This window comes from Podarcis muralis, chromosome 9, assembly GCF_964188315.1.
Source record: "Podarcis muralis chromosome 9, rPodMur119.hap1.1, whole genome shotgun sequence".
NCBI classification, from domain to species: Eukaryota; Metazoa; Chordata; class Lepidosauria; order Squamata; family Lacertidae; genus Podarcis; species Podarcis muralis.
In genome coordinates, this window is record NC_135663.1 from 25807119 (window position 1) to 25827695 (window position 20577).

At 43.3% G+C, this 20577-nt stretch overlaps 1 protein-coding gene across 6 annotated transcripts in view; it reads left to right on the forward strand.

Moving 5' to 3' along the window:
- Nucleotides 1–20577, forward strand: part of LOC144328854 (uncharacterized) — a 71598-nt gene that overhangs the window by 40972 nt on the left and 10049 nt on the right. For 3 of the 6 annotated variants that reach the window (XR_013394148.1, XR_013394152.1, XM_077933923.1), the window contains 2 exons: nucleotides 2009–2084; nucleotides 4165–6914. Coding sequence is in view for 3 of the 6 variants with exons in the window: in XM_077933923.1 (XP_077790049.1) it covers nucleotides 2009–2084; nucleotides 4165–4206 (118 nt within the window). In the remaining 3 variants the exon portion in view is untranslated. Of the gene's footprint in view, nucleotides 1–2008; nucleotides 2085–4164; nucleotides 6915–20577 lie in introns of those variants that run through there. The other 3 variants (XR_013394150.1, XM_077933924.1, XM_077933922.1) reach the window with 3 other exon arrangements.

Consider the following 20577-nt stretch of genomic DNA (forward strand, 5'->3'; position numbering starts at 1 on the left):
TCCAAATTAGCAAATAAGTACAACACTGGAAGCAGAAGCAAAGCCTTTTACCTCCAACAATGTTCTTCTACCCTTGTCATCTACAGCAAAACTAACGCCATCATTTGCCACTGTCTTTATGTCGGATTAGTGTATCATGCTGTAAGTACGCAATGGAACTAGCAGGAATGCAGCACTCCAAATTATGTTGTCTAGGGTGGGGTGGCCCAAACTATACATTGTTAATAGACAAGGCAGCCTGTCAGATGACTCCTGTGCCAAACTTCTGATGAAGAGCACTACCAAAATATTGGGGAACAAAAGGGCATATTTTCTGTTGTTTTTCATCCCACGTCTATGGAGGGCATATGCAATATGAGCTACTGTTTGAAAAGCAGAACATCATGTGTTCCCAGTTTATAAATTATAAAATATTCAAAAGCACAAGCTCACTCCTAGGAATTGGTTACACTCCACGGTATTAGGAGCTGTTTTGTACTCTTTTATCTCTTCTGTGGGATGCCTCCTCCTCCTCCTCCTATCCAGGCTGCTCTTAACAGCATTACTGCAGAGAAAATAGATATTTGCATGCCCTGAGATCTGGAAAGATTTAGAAGAAAATAACATTGCCCCCCCAAAAAAGAATAAATAAGGAATGTGACTTGGATTGATTCATTCATTACTTTCAATCTTGTTCATCATCAAGATGCTTATCACAGATCACTAGCCTTATTAAGGTGTCTTTGCAATTACACTATTGTCACTTTTATTCCAGGCTCTCAAAGCTTTTCTCAAATGTTGATTAAGCCTGGCAACTATTGTCAATAACAACAGCAACAACAGCAACCTTCTTTGGCACTGGTGGAGATATAGAAATGAATATGGTGGCTTGGTTCAGGGATGGCTAACAGGTGACCGCATCCTTCTTTGGTTGCCAGTTTGTCTGACTCTGCCCCATATCCCTCACCCTCTCTTTCCTTACCCTTTGTTATGCCATGAAAGGAGAAGTTTCCTACCTGGCAGGCATCCTCCCCAGCAAGAAATACAAGCTGATCTATCCTATCCCACTGGAAGGGGTGTAATCAGGTGAAAAGCAATAAATGGCCACCAACTTGGATGGCTTTGAATGAGGATTAGGCAGATACATAGACAACAAGACTATCAATGGCTACTTATCCTAACTCACTGGATCCTAACTTGCTCATCCCTGCAGAACTTGGGTTCAGATTGCTCCCAAAGTGAGAAGCAGTGCCTTATATGTGTATGCTGCTCTTAGACCAGCCTGCCTGCCCCCAAGCCTAGAGAAGTAGTTCTGGATGATCTGAAGTAGCATGCAAAGTACTGCTGCTTCTTTGACAAGCAGTCATTCTTCATGCTGGGGAATGGGATACAGCATTTTTCAATACAATACTCCCATTTCCTATCAGAAGAGATATTCTGCAGTCCGCTCTGTTCTTCAGCCTGGGGAGGGGCCCACTGTGTTCAGCCGAGCTGTTTCATGGAGGAATTATGCCACTGCCCAGAGTTCTAGTTTGCCTAAATAGGCTGAAGAAGTCGGCTTCGTTCCAGACTTCTGTATAGTGCTTTCTTCTGCCATTGTCAACACCAGTGAAGGGCACTGCTTCCAACATTGAGGCAGATGTGTTTCAGTACAAAAACAGCACCTACAATCTAAAGTATTTTGTTTGCAATGTCGTATCTCAGCTGACTTTATAGCCCCTTATCACCTCGTTAAGCAAAGAGCTGAGTATTTGCTATATCCACAAAGCAGAATTTTCAAATCCATTGATCAAAATGAACCACAAATGTTTCTGAAAGGGCTTTATGCCAATACAAATCTACTTTGCTTAGAGTCGTTACCTTGCACTTTCCCAGCACATGCATTTTTCTCAATTGCTCTTTTTTAGTCTATATACATCTGTTGACTGGGATATTTATTTAAAGGGCACACAATACCATCTTGGGCAGCGCTATCATATGTGATGTAACCACTGCACACAGAGACTGATCTTTATGTTTCCCTACACAGGTTATCTTGGAAGCAGCATCATTTGTTGAATTGCAGCCTGAACTTTGCAATAATTAACGATCTTCTTATTTCAGAGGTTAGATTTTTCTGTATTTGAATGTGTTGACCTTTCTTATGGAACTGATCAGGGTAAAATGTAACCCGTGTTAACAACTAATGTATAATCGTACTGTGCTGTGCTGAAAACTATAGCTTTAATTGAACTCTATCCTAAATCAAATGGGACGCGGGTGGCGCTGTGGGTTAAACCACAAAGCCTAGGACTTGCCGATCAGAAGGTCGCGGTTCGAATCCCCACGACGGGGTGAGCTCCCGTTGCTCGGTCCCTGCTCCTGCCAACCTAGCAGCTCAAGAGCACATCAAAGAGCAAGTAGATAAATAGGTATCACTCCGGCGGGAAGGTAAACGGCGTTTCCATGCGCTGCTCTGGTTTGCCAGAAGCGGCTTAGTCATGCTCGCCACATGACCCGGAAGCTGTACGCCGGCTCCCTCGGCCAGTAAAGCGAGAAAAGTGCCGCAACCCCAGAGTCGGCCACGACTGGACCTAATGGTCAGGGGTCCCTTTGTTGTTGTTGTTGTTGTTTAGTCGTTTAGTCGTGTCCGACTCTTCGTGACCCCATGGACCAGAGCACGCCAGGCACCTCTGTCCTCCACTACCTCCCGCAGTTTGGTCAAACTCATGCTGTAACCTCGAAAACACTATCCAACCATCTCGTCCTCTGTCGCCCCCTTCTCCTTGTGCCCTCCATCTTTCCCAGCATCAGTGTCTTCTCCAGGGAGTCTTCTCTTCTCATGAGGTGGCCAAAGTACTGGAGCCTCAGCTTCACGATCTGTCCTTCCAGTGAGCACTCAGGGCTGATTTCCTTCAGAGTGGATAGGTTTGATCTTCTTGTAGCCCATAGGACTCTCAAGAGTCTCCTCCAGCACCATAATTCAAAAGCATCAATTCTTCGGCGATCAGCCTTCTTTATGGTCCAGCTCTCACTTCCATACATCACTACTGGGAAAACCATGGCTTTAACTATACGGACCTTTGTTGGCAAGAAAGGTAAAGGGGTCCCTTTACCTTTACCTAAATCAATCTTTTAAAAAAGTGAATGGGAGACAGCATAAGAACATAAGAAGAGCCTGTTGGATCAGGCCCATCAAGTCCAGCATCCTGTCTCACAGTGGCCAACCAGATGCCTGTGGAAAACCCCCAAGCAGAGCCTGAGGACAAGCACACTCTCCCCTCCTGTGGCTTCCAGAAACTCAAACCATGAAGGCCGAGCATGACCATCGCAGCTAGTACCTATGGATAGCCGTATCATCCATGAATTTTCCCAGTCCTCTTTTCAAACCCTTCAAGTTGGTGGCCATCACTGTCTCCTGTGGGACTAAGTTCCAAAGTTTGACTATGTGCTGTGTGAAGAAGTACTTTCTTTTGTAAGTCCCGCATCTTCCAACATTGAGCTTCATTGGATGTTCATGAATTAGTGTCTGGCGGTCAAAATGTCCTGAAGGCAGGGCTTTTTTCAGCTGGAACTTACTGGAACTCAGTTCTGGCACCTCTCAAGTGGATGCCATTGCCATTCTAAAAGAACAGGGAGGTGTGTTCTGGCACCTCTTTTTCTAGAAAAATAGCACTGCCTAACAGGAACTTGAATATATTCCCCTATTACCAGCAGACACAAGTCCCTGGTGCAGAAAGAACCTTCCCATCTCACTTGAGAGACAAATGGACAAGTCCCTCCTTTCAACATGATGAAGAATGGTTGCCAGTTGGTGAGGATAAACTGCCTTGGACCACTGAGTCATCTAGCTCAGTGTTGTTTGCAGCGCACTAACTGGCAGTTGTTTTCTAGGATTTCAGACAAGGGCTATTCCCAGCTCTAGCTGGAGATGCTAGGGATCAACCATGAGGCCACCTGAGCGCAAAGCATGGGAGAGAGGTCGCTGCACCCCATTGGTTATACATCTCCATCACAACTGTAGCTGCTTTCGAGAATCAAAATGGTAGCTCTGGTTCTCATTGTACGTTGTCAGTGCTGCAGCACCAGCATAGACTGGAGCTGTAGGCCCATTACAAAGAATCCCAAGCTGAAATACCCAAGAAAACAAAACGACACCATTTGAAATAAATTAACTTTTCCACCATCTGTATCCATTTCTGCCAGATCCGCTGGGGACACAAGGCTGTATCTGCATTGATTGGATGAATTTCAAAGACCTTTTACCTGCTCTCTGTTTGTGCTGCTTCTCATATCTTTATGACATGAAATGAACTACTTGGCGCCACATTGCTGTTATCCATTAACCATTCCTGTTTTCCTAATCATCTCAGACTCCATCTTTCTCTGTCCTATCTGTTATTGTCTTCTGAAGAGGGATGCAATGTTCCTTTAGCCGGGTCTGGTTTGCATGACATGATTTGTGTATCTGCCTACCAGAGTTTCTTCTGTGGAGCCCTGTATATTATCTTCTTTCCTCATTCTCTACCCCACCCCCGGCTTCTCTGTAACCAGGCGAAGAGGGTCATACATCTGTAAAATGACAGCAGTTATGAAAAATGGGGGCTTGGTACACATGGCTCTCATCACACAGAGACTCATCTTCCACACCACAGACAATACTTGTTTCCTTGAGAGGCAGACTGCAGTTAAAAACAGACAAAACACCTAATAAATTGCTTGGCCCATCAATTTAGCAATTTAGCAACTCATCAAAAACAATGCTGGAGATCAACAGGCAAATCAGAAATGTAGGGAGGTTCCTCCTGTTCCCTAGAAGGTGAGACATAGAAAATATGGAATTTACCATCTCTTTTTTCTGTGATCCTCAGTATTTAAATGGGACAGTAAGTTTCCATACAATCAAAGGGAAACCATGCAAAGGCTCTTCCTAGGACTGAAAGAGCTAAAAGGCACTTCCTACCTTAACTGCATATACACCATAAAGCACATGAGTTTCCCCCAAAATCATGGGAACTGTAGTTTGTTAAGGACACTGGGAACTACAGTTCTGCAAGGGAACTACAGTTCCCAGCTTTCTTTAAATATATGGTATGTACACAGCCATAGTATCACACATAACCCAGCCCGGCCCATCAACAGGACTTGGATTTGTTCATCCCCCCCCCCCTTTCCCCAAGGTGCTTTCAGTTCTTACGACCTTCCCATTTTCATCTCACAACAACCCTGAGAGGTAGATTAGACTGAAAGAGAAAAACTGCCCCAAGTTCAGTGTGCAATTTGAACTGAACTGAGGGAAAATTTGAACCAAGGGCCTGATACAGTGGTACCTCGGGTTACATACGCTTCAGGTTATAGACGCTTCAGGTTACAGCCTCCGCTAACCCAGAAATAGTACCTTGGGTTAAGAACTTTGCTTCAGGATGAGAACAGAAATCGTGCTCTGGCAGCACGGCGGCAGTGGGAGGCCCCATTAGCTAAAGTGATGCTTCAGGTTAAGAACAGTTTCAGGTTAAGAACAGACCTCAAGAACGAATTAAGTTCTTAACCCGAAGTACCACAGTACTACACTCTTACCCAGGGGTGTAGCCAGTGCTCAAGACTGATGGGAGTTGTAGTCAATGTTATCTGAACGGTACTGTGTTGGCCACCCCGTGGTAACTACTTCAACACTCTGGCTTTATAGTCTCACACTGGAAGCTAAAGTGGGGAGCTGACATTTTTCATTGTTTAGAAGCTTGTGTTAACTTCCTTCCCCATCCCATTCCTCAGACTCCAGTTCTGATGGATGGATCCTCCTCAGCCTAAAGGAAATTACAAAATCAGGTACAGCATTCTATTTAATTGATATGTTAATCATTTTAAGGATAATTACAAATGATGAATTCTCAATAAACTGCAATCTAATCTCACACTAAGGAATGGGGGGGGGATTAGGAATGCTGGAGGATTCCATTTGAAATAAAAATGAGAGCAGAAAGTCCTGCATTTCAAATGTTCATCAGAGGTCATGAATGGAAATCATACAAGCAAATACCATCAGTATTGGCAGTATTGCATAACTGCCAAAGATATGCAAATAAGGATTTAATTTACTGTATTGTTTTTGATGTTTGACTTGCACTGAAATGCATTGAAATTAATTGTGGAATTAATTTCATAAGTTTTGCACATAGTGGATAATAAGAGCAACAACATAGGTTTTAGCAGAAGCGGAACTGCAGCAGAATGGAAACAGCAGCGAGTGAGACAAACCCAGGATTGGATGTGCCTTGCTAAACAGATCTAGGAATAATAAATGTGAATACACAGAAGTGGAGACAAAAAAAATCCAGCCCAGATACTCTTACATGCTTAAATGTGTGACAGTGAAGGACTTGGAGAATCAGGCACAAGTGCACCACAGTGTGTTTTGACATGGAAGTGAAGGCAAGGGAGAAAGCAACTGAGAGATGCAGTCTTTGCAAATGAGATCTCCTCTCTTCCATCTTAGCTTTGCTAGTCTTAACCACAAACCAGGTTTCGTAAAACCAGAAACGCTTGGAGCAAAACAAATTAGATATGATACAGGGAGCCATATAGCCATATTTGTTTACACACCTGCCCTGGTCACATCTTTAGAAATGACATGATAGGTTCTATTTTTTATGACCAAAATATGCCAGTTGGTGAGGGAAGTGTAATTCTTCCCCAACTTTCTTCCCCATCTTTCATCAATTACTGTATTTTTCACCCTATAGGATGCACTATTTCCCCTCCAAAAATGAAGGGGAAATGTGTGTGCGTCGTATGGGGCGAATGCAGGCTTTCGCTGAAGCCTGGAGAGCGAGAGGGGTCAGTGCGCACCAACCCCTCTCACTCTCCAGGCTTAAGGAAGCTATCCGCAAGCCCTGGGAGCCCGGTGGGAGTTCCCGCCGTGCTTCCTAGGCTTGCGGATAGCAGCCTGCATCCCGAAGCCTGGGGCGTGCCTCAGCTTGTGGATAGCAGCCTGTTCTGGGGGCTGGGGTCGGGGGAAGCTAGGGCTTCCTCCGCCCCAGCCCCGCGCCTGGGGGGGGGAAATAAAAAATTTTTCCTTTATTCCCCCCCCCCCCAAACTAGGTGCACCCTATGGGCTGGTGCACCCTATAGGGCAAAAAATATGGTATTTTCTCACCAGCTCAGCTCACTTCTAAATCAGGCTAGGAGAACAGTGAATGTATAATTGTAATTAGCTCTAATATTTTTTTTCTAGAAATAGAAGAATATAAATATTTTTATAAATAAATCAATATGGTTTCAAAAGGATCAGCTGAAAATCCTGCCCTTCGCTATATTCAGAATGGACATGTACACATACCCAGGTTTGGTTTTCAAATGTTTTGAACAGGTCCTGTCACCTTTCACATTGCACTTATTCAGAGATTTATGCATTGCTGTTGAGTGACCTCCTGTGGCAGAAGCTTGGATATACTTCAGAGGCAACAGCATTATTCATTTTTCTCCAAATATGCAGAGGTATTTTCTGGGAAATAGGGCTCAACATGGAAAACTGGGATTCTGCAAACAGATCAGCGTGCAGATGAAACAAATTCATGCCCTTGCTGCCATATTCACTTCATATCTTCTCAGCACATTGAACTGTGCTATCTCACCCTATTATAGCAAGAATCAACAGTTTACAATTTTTGTCCTGGTGAAAATTTGCCAGCATTTTACTGTAGTGTGAAATATACAATTTTGCCTAATAAGCACAAAGCAAAGCAATTTCTCCCAATAATATGGATTTTTAATGCACACATTTTTGTACACATTGCTCTGCTAGAGAAATGCATATCAAAATCTGTAGAATTGTGAATTCTGATGGATGGCTGTGTTTCATTTCTCATAGTGTTCCAGAAAGGTTGAATTGGGTAAATTCAGCTTTCAGTGTGAACTGAATTCAATTTCTCCCCCAACCCTGCTCCTGAGTAAACATCTATGGGGCCTGGTCTGTCCATTCCATTACCTTCAGTAGTTTTCAAACAATCTAATCATGCCCAGGATACAGACCTTTATACTGGAAAATTCATTTTAAAACACCTAAGACGTGAAATGACACGTTTTTGGCTTCTGAATTCATAATATCTTTGAGCTGACCCCCCCCCCCCCATCCCATCAACCACACTTTTAGAAGCAGAGAATTGTACTCACTGTTCACACTTAACAGTGTGCATATGGTATTAACTATATTCTTCCCACTATCTTTAATAATTCAAATTGTGTGTTAATGAAACTGATTTTAAACTTCCCATGTTATACACACCAATAAACAGATACTATTTTAGGCTCCAATCCTTACCCTACTTACCTGGGAGTAAGACCCGTTGAATTCAGTAGGACACAGTAAAGGTAAAGGGACCCCTGACCATTAGGTCCAGTCATGACTGACTCTGGGGTTGCGGCGCTCATCTCGCTTTGTTGGCCGAGGGAGCCAGCGTACAGCTTCCAGGTCATGTGGCCAGCATGACTAAGCCGCTTCTGGCGAACCAGAGCAGCACACGGAAATGCCATTTACCTTCCCACCGAAGCGGTACCTATTTATCTACTTGCACTTTGACGTGCTTTCAAACTGCTAGGTTGGCAGGAGCAGGAACCGAGCAACAGGAGCTCACCCCATTTTGGGGATTTGAACCGCCAACTTTCTGATCAGAAAGCCCTAGGCTCTGTGGTTTAACCCACAGCACCACCCGCGTCCCAGTAGGACACAGTATTACAGCCTAATTTCACATTCATAATGGTTGGTTCTCTTCCCTAATGACATTCTAGATTTCTTTTTTTAGGTGTTTATTTTGACTCTGAGGCTGTGCCCACATTAGCAGCTTAAAACTGCTTTTTCTCATTGTGGATAGAAATTTGGGGAATGATAGGATAGATATAGCTTGTGATTAACACCATGTACACACCGCTTCCCAAACCAGCAGTGGCAGCATGCTTCAGGCAGAGTAAACAGGCCTGTTGCTCTTTCAAGAAACAATCTAAGATGGTTGGCCATTTATTTAAAACTGAGTGATGAACAGGAAAACTCAGGGATAGCTGATCCTGCAATATCTTCCAAAAGGAGGCAACTCAGGGGGGGAAAGGCCGTGCTTTCCTTGCACGCATGCTGAAAGAAAACTTCATATGAGATGTTAGCACATAAAAACTTGAAAAAGAGGATCATAAAATATTCATTCAAGTCTCCAGCTTTAATGACAACTTGGTTCCTGCATTTCTCAAACTGACTCTTTCACAGATGTTCATTGAAAAGAATTCCATAGCCATATAAATTATGGTGGATTAAATTGCTCGTTTTAGGGCTTGACAAAGTGATTCCAGGAGCATGCCCTGGTATGCACAACTACAAAAAAAAAGTGGGGCATGACGCTTCTAGGGAGGAGAGAACAACTTCCTGTCTTTCAGAAAGAGACTTTGTCATATAAAAGTTATGCCTACCGCCTAAGCACCCAAACCAGCTGCATCCCATGTGCTGTTAAGGCTCAAGGCTCTTATTTCTCCTGTTCAATTATTGTGACTATAAATTGCAATGGGCCACCTGTGCAATGCACTCATGCAGAATAGTCCCAGAGGAAGCATTAAGACATCAAGCCTCATAAAGCACCAATCCTTAAATGTAAAAACTGACACTTTCTTCTGACTTCAGGCTGCCTGTCTCTCTCTGTAGATGGAGCAGGGCATCGTTCTAGACGCTTTTGGTCTACTTTCAACAGCAAAACACCCTTTTGACTTTGAGTGGCTCTCCAGCTACCCAACATTGTTTGACAGCTTGTTTATTTAAATCAGGAATGGACAACTTGTAGCCCTTCAGATGTTGCTGAACTACAATGCTCATCAGTCTCAACCAGCATGGCCAGTGGTCAGGGATGAAGGATCCAATACCACCGGACAGCGGCAGCTTAGCCACCCCGATTTAACGATACAGGCTGCTCAGTGCTATTTTTTCTAGAAAAAAGAGGTACCTGAGCTCACCATGAACTTCTTCCTTGTTCTCTTTGAATGGCAATGGTGCCCACCTGAGAGGTGCCGGAACTCAGCTAGAGTGAGCTCCGGCTGAAAAAGCCCTGAGGTGAAAGGATGTCTGCCAGGTACGAAGTGGCTCCTTCCATACTGTAAGAAAGGGTAAGGAAATAAAATAGTGAGGAAGTTGGGGAGGGCAGACAACTTGGCAACAAAAGGCGGCTGTTGACGATAAAACAAATAGGATTAATACAGCAAGCTGACTAGGCAACTTTTTCACATTTCCTAGTGTCACCAGAAAAAGTTACCAAGTCAGATGGTTCCTTATCAGTCTCATATGGTTGAAATTTGTTACAAAGAAGAAAATATGATAAGAGACCATCAAAGAAGACTAGCACATTTGTTATGTATGGACGCTGGCAGAGGAAGAGGAGTGCGGGAGGAGCGCACCGCCCCCGGCAGTGCGATCCCGGTAGGGTGCCACCATGGCTGCCCCCCCCCCACTCTGGGTGCCACGTCCCTGCAGGTGGCGTGCCCCACCTCCAGGATGCACACCACGCCCCCAGGACACACGCCAGCCCTGCCCCTGCCTGCTCTCCACCCCCCGGTGCCGGAGCATGAAGCTCTGCCACTGTATATGGATACCACCCTTTGTCTCCAAAGTTCAGAGTGGCTTATATAGGATTCACAGGCAATGCCCCATCTTGGCACTGTCTAGGATCAATTCTGCTTAGTTTTTGGAATCATTTGTCCATTCCTTTGTTGCTATAAGATAGGCAAGAAATAGTTAGAAAGAAAGATCCAAATGTGTGCATGTTTCTGGTTTTGTTTTTGTTTTTTTTAAACCAACTTGTGTTTCTGCTACTGCTTATCCTCTTAGGAGGATCACAGCAAGACATTCCCAAGGCTTGTTCTTGTTCTTTGGAGAAACAACCATCTCAGGGCTATGAAACATGCAGTAGTTGAAGTCTGCCCCAGAAATCTGTCACTGCATGATGATTAGGACTTGCTCATGAAGAGTTGGATTCTGCTACTGTACCCTTTAGAAGCTGCCCCGCTTCCTTGCAATTCCCACTTCTGCAATTCCTTCCTGGAGGGAGGGCACATGTCACTGAGAACTGAGAGACACACTGATCCTTCTTGGTACCCTCAAGTGTTGTGCTTGAAGAAGATGAAGACTCCCATACCAATGATGGTCTTCTTGAATAGAAACAAATGGGACCCCCAGTAACATCTGCAGATATCATCACTGTTGGCTTGTAAAACTAAAGCCGTAAACCCATATGCTGGATTTCTACCCTAAACACATTTCACAACCCTGAACTCACTCTCCTCTCACTCTTCTGCCCCTCCACCCACTGCCCAAATTCATCCTGACATCTTTCACTAGCACAATATTCACCACTGAGGAAATACATAAAGGCCCTCTTGATCGTTTGCCTCCCAGCCTTTCCCAGCTGATACTATTCTTGTTGCCAAAGCATTTTATTTATTTATTTATTGCACTCCCTTAGATTGAAATCTAAGACGGCTCTGAATACAGCTACATGCTACATTTCTTCCTTTCCTCTCTTTGCGGTATAATTAGACCCAATGACCTTCTATTCCCAGATGCTACAAAGTTGCCAAATTGCCGCCAGCACTTCATTATGATTATAGATTGATCTTGTGGGACTCTGATATCTTTCTTACTATCCCCTTCCTTCCTTTCCACCTTCCTTGGGTTCTTATTTAGAAGAAACACACAACTTTCTGTAATATGCTAGAAAATCGCATTGTTCTCTGCAGGAAGATCTATTTCCCTCTAAAAACTGTTTGTTTCAAGCTAATAGTTTTATCACCCTGGAGGGAAAACTGTACAGTGCAAATTCCTTTGTGAAATTTGTGTTTCTATTTTCCTTTTCATGAAATGCTACACTGGGAAATAAGAATGAGCACCAGGAATTTAGCAACATAGGCACAACACAGTTTGCTTGTTCTCTTCAAGGTGAGGGCTGAGGGATTAGAAGCAATTAGCCCCTCCTTTGGTGGGGGACTTCATTAGAGTTTGTAGCAGGGCACATTTGCACATGGTTTCCCCATTACCTGCACACGTTTGTTCCTGTAAGATGATTTGGTAGCCATTCATAATGAGCTTTGAGCATCATTGCATCTAATTAGGTGGGGGAAAGGAGTTGATTGGCATTTCAGCCCCGCCTTGAGCTCATTGTTACACTTTCATTCTAGGTATTAGTAGATGCACAAGCAGGGGCAGAAGAAGGGGGTGCGGTGGGTGCGGGTCGCCCCAGGTGTCACCACTGAGGGGGGTGACAAAATGCCAGGCAGCACTCACCACGGGGCCTGCAGCACGCCCAAGCCACATGTCTCTCCTGGGAGAGACGTGGTGGCTTGGGTGCTCATAGGCTCTGCACTGCCCAAACAGTCCACCTGCTGCCTCCCCTACGCCACGCCAGCTGTAGGGCAGCTGAGTGGGAGGAGGCAGGCAGACTCCAAAGGCCCTGCGGTGCACCCTGCCCCTATGGGCAGCTCACCCCGCCTCTGGGCGCACTGCCCCAGGTGCCCAAGCAGCTTCCTCCGCCACTGTGCACAAGGCTAAAATCGGTCCACTTTTGGTATATACTATCCTCTTATTGTAGGGCATCTACTGCCTTCTTCTTCTCAAGTTGAAGGACTGTTGTTTAAGTGGGGCTTCCAATGGCAGAGTGATTTGAAGATTATTACTCTTGGGATTTAAGAATCCTAGCAAGCAGAAGGTCTTCACTTGTGTGTTAATGGCATTTAAATCCTGGTGTTTGGCTGTGGTTTGATTCCCAGCGTTTGCTAGTCATGTCATTGTTAGCTGCGGCGATGTTGAGAGATACATGTTTCTTTGGTCTTAACGCAAGGCGTTGGGACAAGGGCATAGGGAGAGCAATCATTCTTCAGTGCAATTACTCACGGAACGAAGTCGCTTTGCACATTTAAGCCAGTTAATGCCTCCGTATCTGGTTGTAGCACACCATCACGAAGTTGCGCTATATGATCTAGGAAGTGGGCTATGGATACCACTTGTCAACAGCAAATGCCTTCTGGTGCTTTGCTGCCAAAAGAGCTACTGTGTTTTATAAAAGAAAGGAAATGGCTTACAGAAAGTGAAAGATGATAAGACATTTATACATACAGAGAGCAAGCGAGTGAGAGAGAAAATAATTCATAAGATGACCAAATGTAAGACCATAGGAATGTAGGAAGGTGCCTATTATGGAGGGCTTGTCCACACTTACGTTTCCTCCAAACTTTCCATGCATGGTTCACACTTTAAAGCTCTGTGTCTGAGAGCTCTCTGGTCTGTTTCTTTTAGTCTTGAGCTTTCTCCACAAAAACCTGCTCTTTAAAGCTGAATCGGAATAGATGGTGATCTGCAGAAAACCCAGATTGCCAGTTGTTGCCCTCACTCAGACCATTGGTTCATCTCACTCAGTGTTGTCTACACTGACTAGCAGCAACACTCCAGGATTTCGGGCATAGGTCTCTGGGGAATTGGACCCATGGGCCTTCACAAGGCAGATGCTTTACTGCTGAGCTATGACTTTTCACTGAGGCTTTCAGCAAAGCCTAGAGTACAAGCATGGGATTGAATGGAATCAGAAGGCAATCAAGGCTGCTTCCACATTAGGCATTAATGTGGAATCACCATGTCTCGTTCATCTGCATGTTATGGGGGCCCACATGATGCCATTGTCCATTTGCATCCCCCCCAATGTTTCTTCCATCTTTTTTCTTACAAAAGGAATGCAAATGCATTCAGCACTACCCTTTACAGGCCAGCACACATTACTTACGGTATATCACTTGTGATGGGGCACCCTGCTGATTTTTTAATCAGTCTTCTATTTAGTGCTAAAATGGCTTTCTGGCACTATTTTTAATATATATCTTAAACTATTAATGAAATACAGCTTAAGCAAAAGAGTGTTTAGCACTGTTATTACATTACATTACATTACATTACATTACTAAATAATAAATTATTATTATTATTGCTATTTTAAAATGTTGATAGTCACCACCATCTTAGTTGTGTACCTTTCTTCCCAATTAAATACTTCAAATACATTGAAATACAAACAACCCAGATTCACACCAATCTGGTTGTGGCTGGAAATAGTAATGTATAAAAGAAATGGAAATGGTTTAAAATTGGGTTCTGTTCCCATGGTGTATAAACACCTTTGTTTTGTCCAGTTGTCAGCTTTGGTCAAACATACATTGACGGGAAGGCACCATAACTCAGTGACAGACCACATGTGGTAAATGCAGAAGGTTCCCTCAGCCTCTCCATAAAGGATCAGCAGGGGTAGGAAAGATCTCTGCCAATCAGAATAGACAATATTGGGCTTGACCAATCATCTAACCTAGTATAAGACCAGCTTATCATGTGCTAAGACAAAATCAGCCAAACTTGTTTGCCAGAAATAAATGTGGGATAAATATACATACTGTGAGCAGCAGCCACTCTTTAAAGCCACAGTTGACTCTTGGAAAGAGCTACTGTCTGCCTTCAGCTGCTGATAGTGAAAAAAACACATAGGCACATTCTGGTAATAAATGTCACCTCACATGAATTTAGCTGAGGAGCACAGAATTTGTCTAGGGGTGGCACCATTACCCAGTTCTGATCCCTGTGACCTTATCTTCTGCTCCAGCAGATCAGGCTTCGCTATGTAGTACTTGTGATTGGGCAGGGATTTCTTGTGCCAGATTATCAAATCCTTCTCTAAGGCACTCAAAGTCTTGTTCCCACTAGTCTTAATCAATGGTGAGGAGGAGGGCAATTTAGCAACATATTTAAGTAGTTCTCTCTGTTCTGGAAAAAAGATACCACAGAATGCCAGGCTTAGGTCAGAAGGCCATGATTCCATGAAACTAGTTGGATGATGTTTGAATGACCATCTAATCTTCCCAGAATATGGTCAGAAGTTACATAAGGTCACCACCTTGCTGATGCTAAAGAGGTCTGGCTCTGGTCAGTCCCTGTATGGATAACCATCTGGGAACCACAGGTACATTGTCTTGGGTTCCATAAATGAAGAAAGATGGGATATGATGTGAGAAAATAAATGTTTTACAAGGCAAGGTCAAAGAAGAGGCAGCCCTCCTGGAAACCACCCTGAGCTCTTTAGAGGAAGGGCAAGATACACATGTGAAGAATACCATTAGTGCTAACAACAGCAATAACAAGCAAACAACAAACCCATCACAGACTGAACCAATCTGCTTCCCCATCTACTTTACACTGTGGTATAATTAGTTCGATGGAAAATGCTTCTTGTCATGAGGATGATTAAAGAAAATAAATATACGTTTCTTCATAAGCCAATATCAACAGAGATGTGTCCTCTCCTGACCTCTAGACACTCTCAGTTACACATGTGCCATGAAGTAGATGCTTGAGACAGAAATCCTCTTTGCAGCCGACTCCACCTGCCATTTCCATCACACAGAGGCAGTCAGTAAAGCTGTCAGTAGGTCCTAGCATAGAATGAAATCAGGAGTTTCAGATCCAAAAGGCCTCTTTCCTTCCCTGCAGGATGAATCCCTATGCTAGAGTCATTGAGGTCCTCCAGGTGACTTGTTTATTGAGCATGCATCCTGATTTCATTCTGTTTGCTCAGAGCTTATACATCTTCCTGTTGGTCATTTGTTCATCCCACACTTTTCAATGCACTGCCACTTTCCTAACCACAAAAAGTTCATTTCTCTTTTAGCGTAGATTTGTTACACTAGGTCAATAGAACACTCTAATCCGCACTCCTTGCACAAGCCTAAACATACTGTATGTGCTTGAATCCCTCCCACAAAGTACTGGAAGTCTAGACATAAGCATAAAGAGATTCCAATTCCTTTTAGCCTTGTTCCTCTCACCATTAATATGGTGTTACCCCCTAGTGATTACTGGTCAATGAGGACAAGCAAGGCACTGCCCCATCAAGCTCAGACAGCACCCACCTGCCTACCTTCTTTTTTACAACTAGTCTAATAGGTGGTACTGGCTGTGAGCCTCCTCCTTGGTCTCAGCATTGCTTTTGTGGAACTCAAAAGGAGGAAGAGGCCATGGACAAAACCAGAATCAGTTGGCTCTGTCTACTGTTGGCCTCCTTGTTTTCCAGCCTACCAGACCCAATGAGCACCAGCCTCCAATGGCTACCTTAGTTCTGGAATTCCACCCCCATGAGATAAAGCTGCTGCCTTCATCATACCATCCAACATTTCTCCAGTGAAAATAGGGATGATGATGATTATTATTATTATTCATACCCCCACTGATATGATTAGGTTGCCCCAGCTACTCTGGGTGGCTTCCAACATAAAAAATAATAATAAAACATTAAACATTAAAAAACCTTCTGATACACGGCTGCCTTCAGATATCTTCTAAAAATTGTATAGTTACTTATCTCCTTGGCTCGGCGGTCACAGAAGGCCTCCAACATTTCTCCAATGAAAATTGGGACATCCCAAGGAAAAGTGGGACATTCCGGCATCAAACCAGAAATTGGGATGGCTTCTCTAAATCCAGGACTGTCCCTGGCAAATGGGGACACTTGGAGGGTCTGCTTCATTGCTTCCCTCTTGGCACACCTCTCAGAACAAGGTCTTGCAGGGAGTACCTGATGTGTCAGCTGTTGCACTATGGTTTGTTACTTTATATATTTTATCTGAGTTGTCAATTGCTTTAACTGGCTTTTTTTCTGGACATTTTGATGGTATTTTATGTTGCAGCCTCTGGTGGGACCATGCATTGATGAAGCACAGGACAGAAATTGAAATAATAAATAAAATGAGAGAGACTGGGGTGGTGTTAAATTTCCATGGTGTGAAAGGGACTGTTTTTTATGATCCGTAATATTCCTCAGCCCAACCATACCTCCTTCTTTTTTTGCATCATTTTGCTTTGTGTTCACTGCCTTTTTCAGCAACTGCTCCCTATGTGATCCAGCCAGGAAGGCTTCAGGTTACCAGTGTGATGGTGACATGTTGCCAAATAGATAATCAAATTCTTACACACACACACACACACACACACACACACACACACACATCGTGAATTGATGAAGGGTGGGATGGAAACTGAAACAATAAATTAAAAAAATACTAAAGATTTGGGGTTGAGCTAAAGCTCTGTGTGTTTCATGTTGTTCCCTACCACCTCAGTCAAAATAAGTATGGCCAATACTTATAATTCCAGTTTCAATTAAGCCACATCACAGTGAGAGCAATGCTTCTTGCCCTCAACTCTGAAAGAAATTATATTTTTGCCCCATTTTGTAGATTAACTCAATTATCTCCAAACTAGGAAGTACATTTTGCTGGGGCATGAGAACATGCACACACACACATCTTCATCATCATCATCACTGTCATGAAGTGCATCTACTGTGTTTTGATGTGGAGATGTCTCATTTTTGCTTCTTACTATCTTACTCAAAATAAATATGGACAGTACTAATTATTCAGCTTTACAAAGGACTGTTTATCTGTACACAGGCAAATATCTCATGCAATTCCCTACACACACACACACACACACACACACACACACACACACACTTTTAATCTTTTCAATCATTGTCAGAAAATTCTCAGAGTCATCAAGGAACATATTACACAATCCTTAAACATCGTGCACAAGGATTATATTTCTCAGCAACTAAAAATATATGGGCTGAAAGCCAGTTTCATGTCAAGGGTTCTTCAGACTATCCCACCCCCCACCCAACAAGGACGTTCTCTTCACAAGGCTAAAAATCTAATATCCTGAGACTCCATGACAACCACAGGATTTGAACTCAGTGCAAATTTTACACAAACAAGTTGGGGAAAAGGGATAATTAATTATGGTGCCCAAATTGTGATGCCTGAATCTCAGGGGTTTAAAGGCTGAATATAAATACTTCCCATAAATGTGACTGGTCCAATTTTGCTGCTTGGGGAGCATGCTGTATTAATAACTTGACAGGTTATTGTAGTTTACAGTGACATTTTCACACTAATTCCTGCTCTTTGTGTTCTTTGTGCTGCGTTAACAGGTCAACACCAAGGCAATGCTCATTGCTAGGAAAATTGACCCAATATATAGAAAAAGATGCAGGTATAATGTCTGAGAAAAGAAGTGGTCTCATGCAGCGCAAGTATAAAGCATAACCCCTCAGTGCTCTGCCCATCCCCACATAATTGTTGGTGATATGCCAAGACTGATATTTAACCTAGAGTGTATCAGTATTCTTGGGTTGCATTTGAGAGTCTTGCTCAGAGTAGGTCCACTGAAATCAAGGGACTTAAGTTAGCCATGACTTCCTAGGATGCAACTCCTCATGTCCACTGGCCCTGGTTGAGAGACAGTTTCCAGCATTGATTTGGCATAGCTCTAAGTCAGGAAGGCCCTGTTCAAATCTCATCCCTCCCATGTGAACCCTTTAGGCAGGCTTAGGCAAGCAACTTTTCCCTGACTTACCATATGGCATATTGTAAGGATTCAAACTAGACAATGCCTGCAATGCACTTTGAATCCCTATATCGCATTCTGATATCCTTTCCTGTTTTATGTTTTATTAGTCACCTTGAGAAGATTTTTACGGTCAAAGGTAACATAAAAATATTTTAAATAAGAATGTGGGGGGGGCGTGTGATTGGTCAGGCCAATGGTACATGTGATCCAGCATCCTGTTCTCACAGTGGCCAACTAGATGTCAACAAGAAGTCTACAAGAAAGAGCTTTGTGCAACTGCACTCTATTTATGATTTCCAACCATTGACATTCAAAGCCATCCTGCCTTTGACCATGGAAGAAGAGCATAGCCTTTGGTGGCCTTGTCCTCTATGAATTTGCCTAATCCATGTTGGTGGCCATCACTCCTACTTGTGGGAACAAATTCCCATAGAAAGTACGCCCTGTGTGAAAGAGTACTATCTTTTGTCTGTTGTGAATCTTCCAACATTTGGCTTCATTGGAAGTCCACGAGTGCTAGTGGAGAAAAATGAGACACTGTGCATAATTTTATACACCTCTATCCTCTTACTTGCCTTTTCTCTAAACTGAAAAGCTCCAGGTGTTGTGACTTTTCCTCACAGGGTAGTTGCTCTGTTCCATTTTCTTACCTGCTGCTGACTTCATTGAGCAATCCACAATGACCCCAATATCTTGATCCTGGTCAGACACCACCAATTCAGACCCAGCATGTATCACTTTGCACTTGTTTACACTGAATCGCATTTGTCATCTTACTGCCCATTCACTCGGTTTGGATAGATCCTTTTGGAGCTCTTTACAGTACCTTTTTATTTCAAGTGCAGTCATTATAAATTTCCCGTGTTTTTGCTGCTTTATAAGTCATCATACGGATGAAATAATTTGCAGAGTTGAGGTTCCAAGCAGCAAAATCATCACAATAGTTATTGATTGTTATTCTGCGGGGAGGTATTTGCTGCCAGGGTGATCACTGTGTTCAGTGGAAATCTGACATTTCCAGAAGTATATTTAAAAAGGAAAATAAAAATGGGGAAAGGGATGGGGAGAATCCTGCTTAATCTACTTATAGTATGCCGGAGGACAATACTGTGGGAGGTGGAGATATACTGCAACATTTGGTTGCAGGTCACCCTCATACCATATCATTTTCATGTCAGAGTCATTTTGTAACACTGGTGATAGAAGGGTGGAGAGGACAGGCCCCAGTCCTCTGTGTTGCATCCAAAGTGCTATGGGAATGTGTCTGAAATAATTGGCCAAAATAATTTATGGTACATTAAGCTATTAATCTACCATATAAGTCTCTCTCTCTTTCCTATCTAATACAAAGTAGCTTATTATATTCAGAAAACTGTATCCCAACAAAAAAATCAAACACACACCCCGAAACTTCACCTTCCTGAATTTTGCCTTCAAAGTTTTTGAACAGCCACATTTTTTTTCCTAGCAGCCAGGATCATTTGCTCACTTGCCATCAAAGACCCCTCGGCTTCCCCTCCATGTTTTTTTTTAAATGATTATTAGTTGCCTATGCCTTGAGCTTCCTGGGAGGGGCAGGCAGGGAAGACCTGACCGGGTGCATCAGACTTTATGCAAACAAGTGATGCCTCAAAGATGAGACATTTGAAAAGTAACCAGAAAGATAATCTCCCCTTTATTGCCTTCATTCATATTGAAATGCACGATCAGAGTAGAAATCTTAATCTTCACTGAAGTTTACTTCACAGCTGCTGGGCTAAATTTAGAGTGCAGGCCAGCTCAGTGTGAGAAAGTAAGGTCTGTCTGATTGGATTAAAGGGCAAAGAAAGGGAATGTCCTGACACTCCTTTAGGCTGCAGCGATTCTCACAAGGAAGCTCAAATAACAAAAGGCAAGGAATTTGATCCAGCAAAAGCACAACAGGCTCCAGCAGTAGCTGTAAAAAAGCCACTGCGAGGTCGTATTTGCCACACCATAAGGGGTAGCTTCTCAATTTGTACTAAAGCAGACAGTGGAAAAAGTTTTCCTCTGCAGACAGTGGAAAAAGTTATGAGGGCTTCCCTTTCAGAGAAGCGAGACAAAGCATTGGCTGGAAAGATCAGTTAAAAGTGAGGTGACATTGACTGTTATTTCTCACCTTGAGGATTCCAAGATTATCA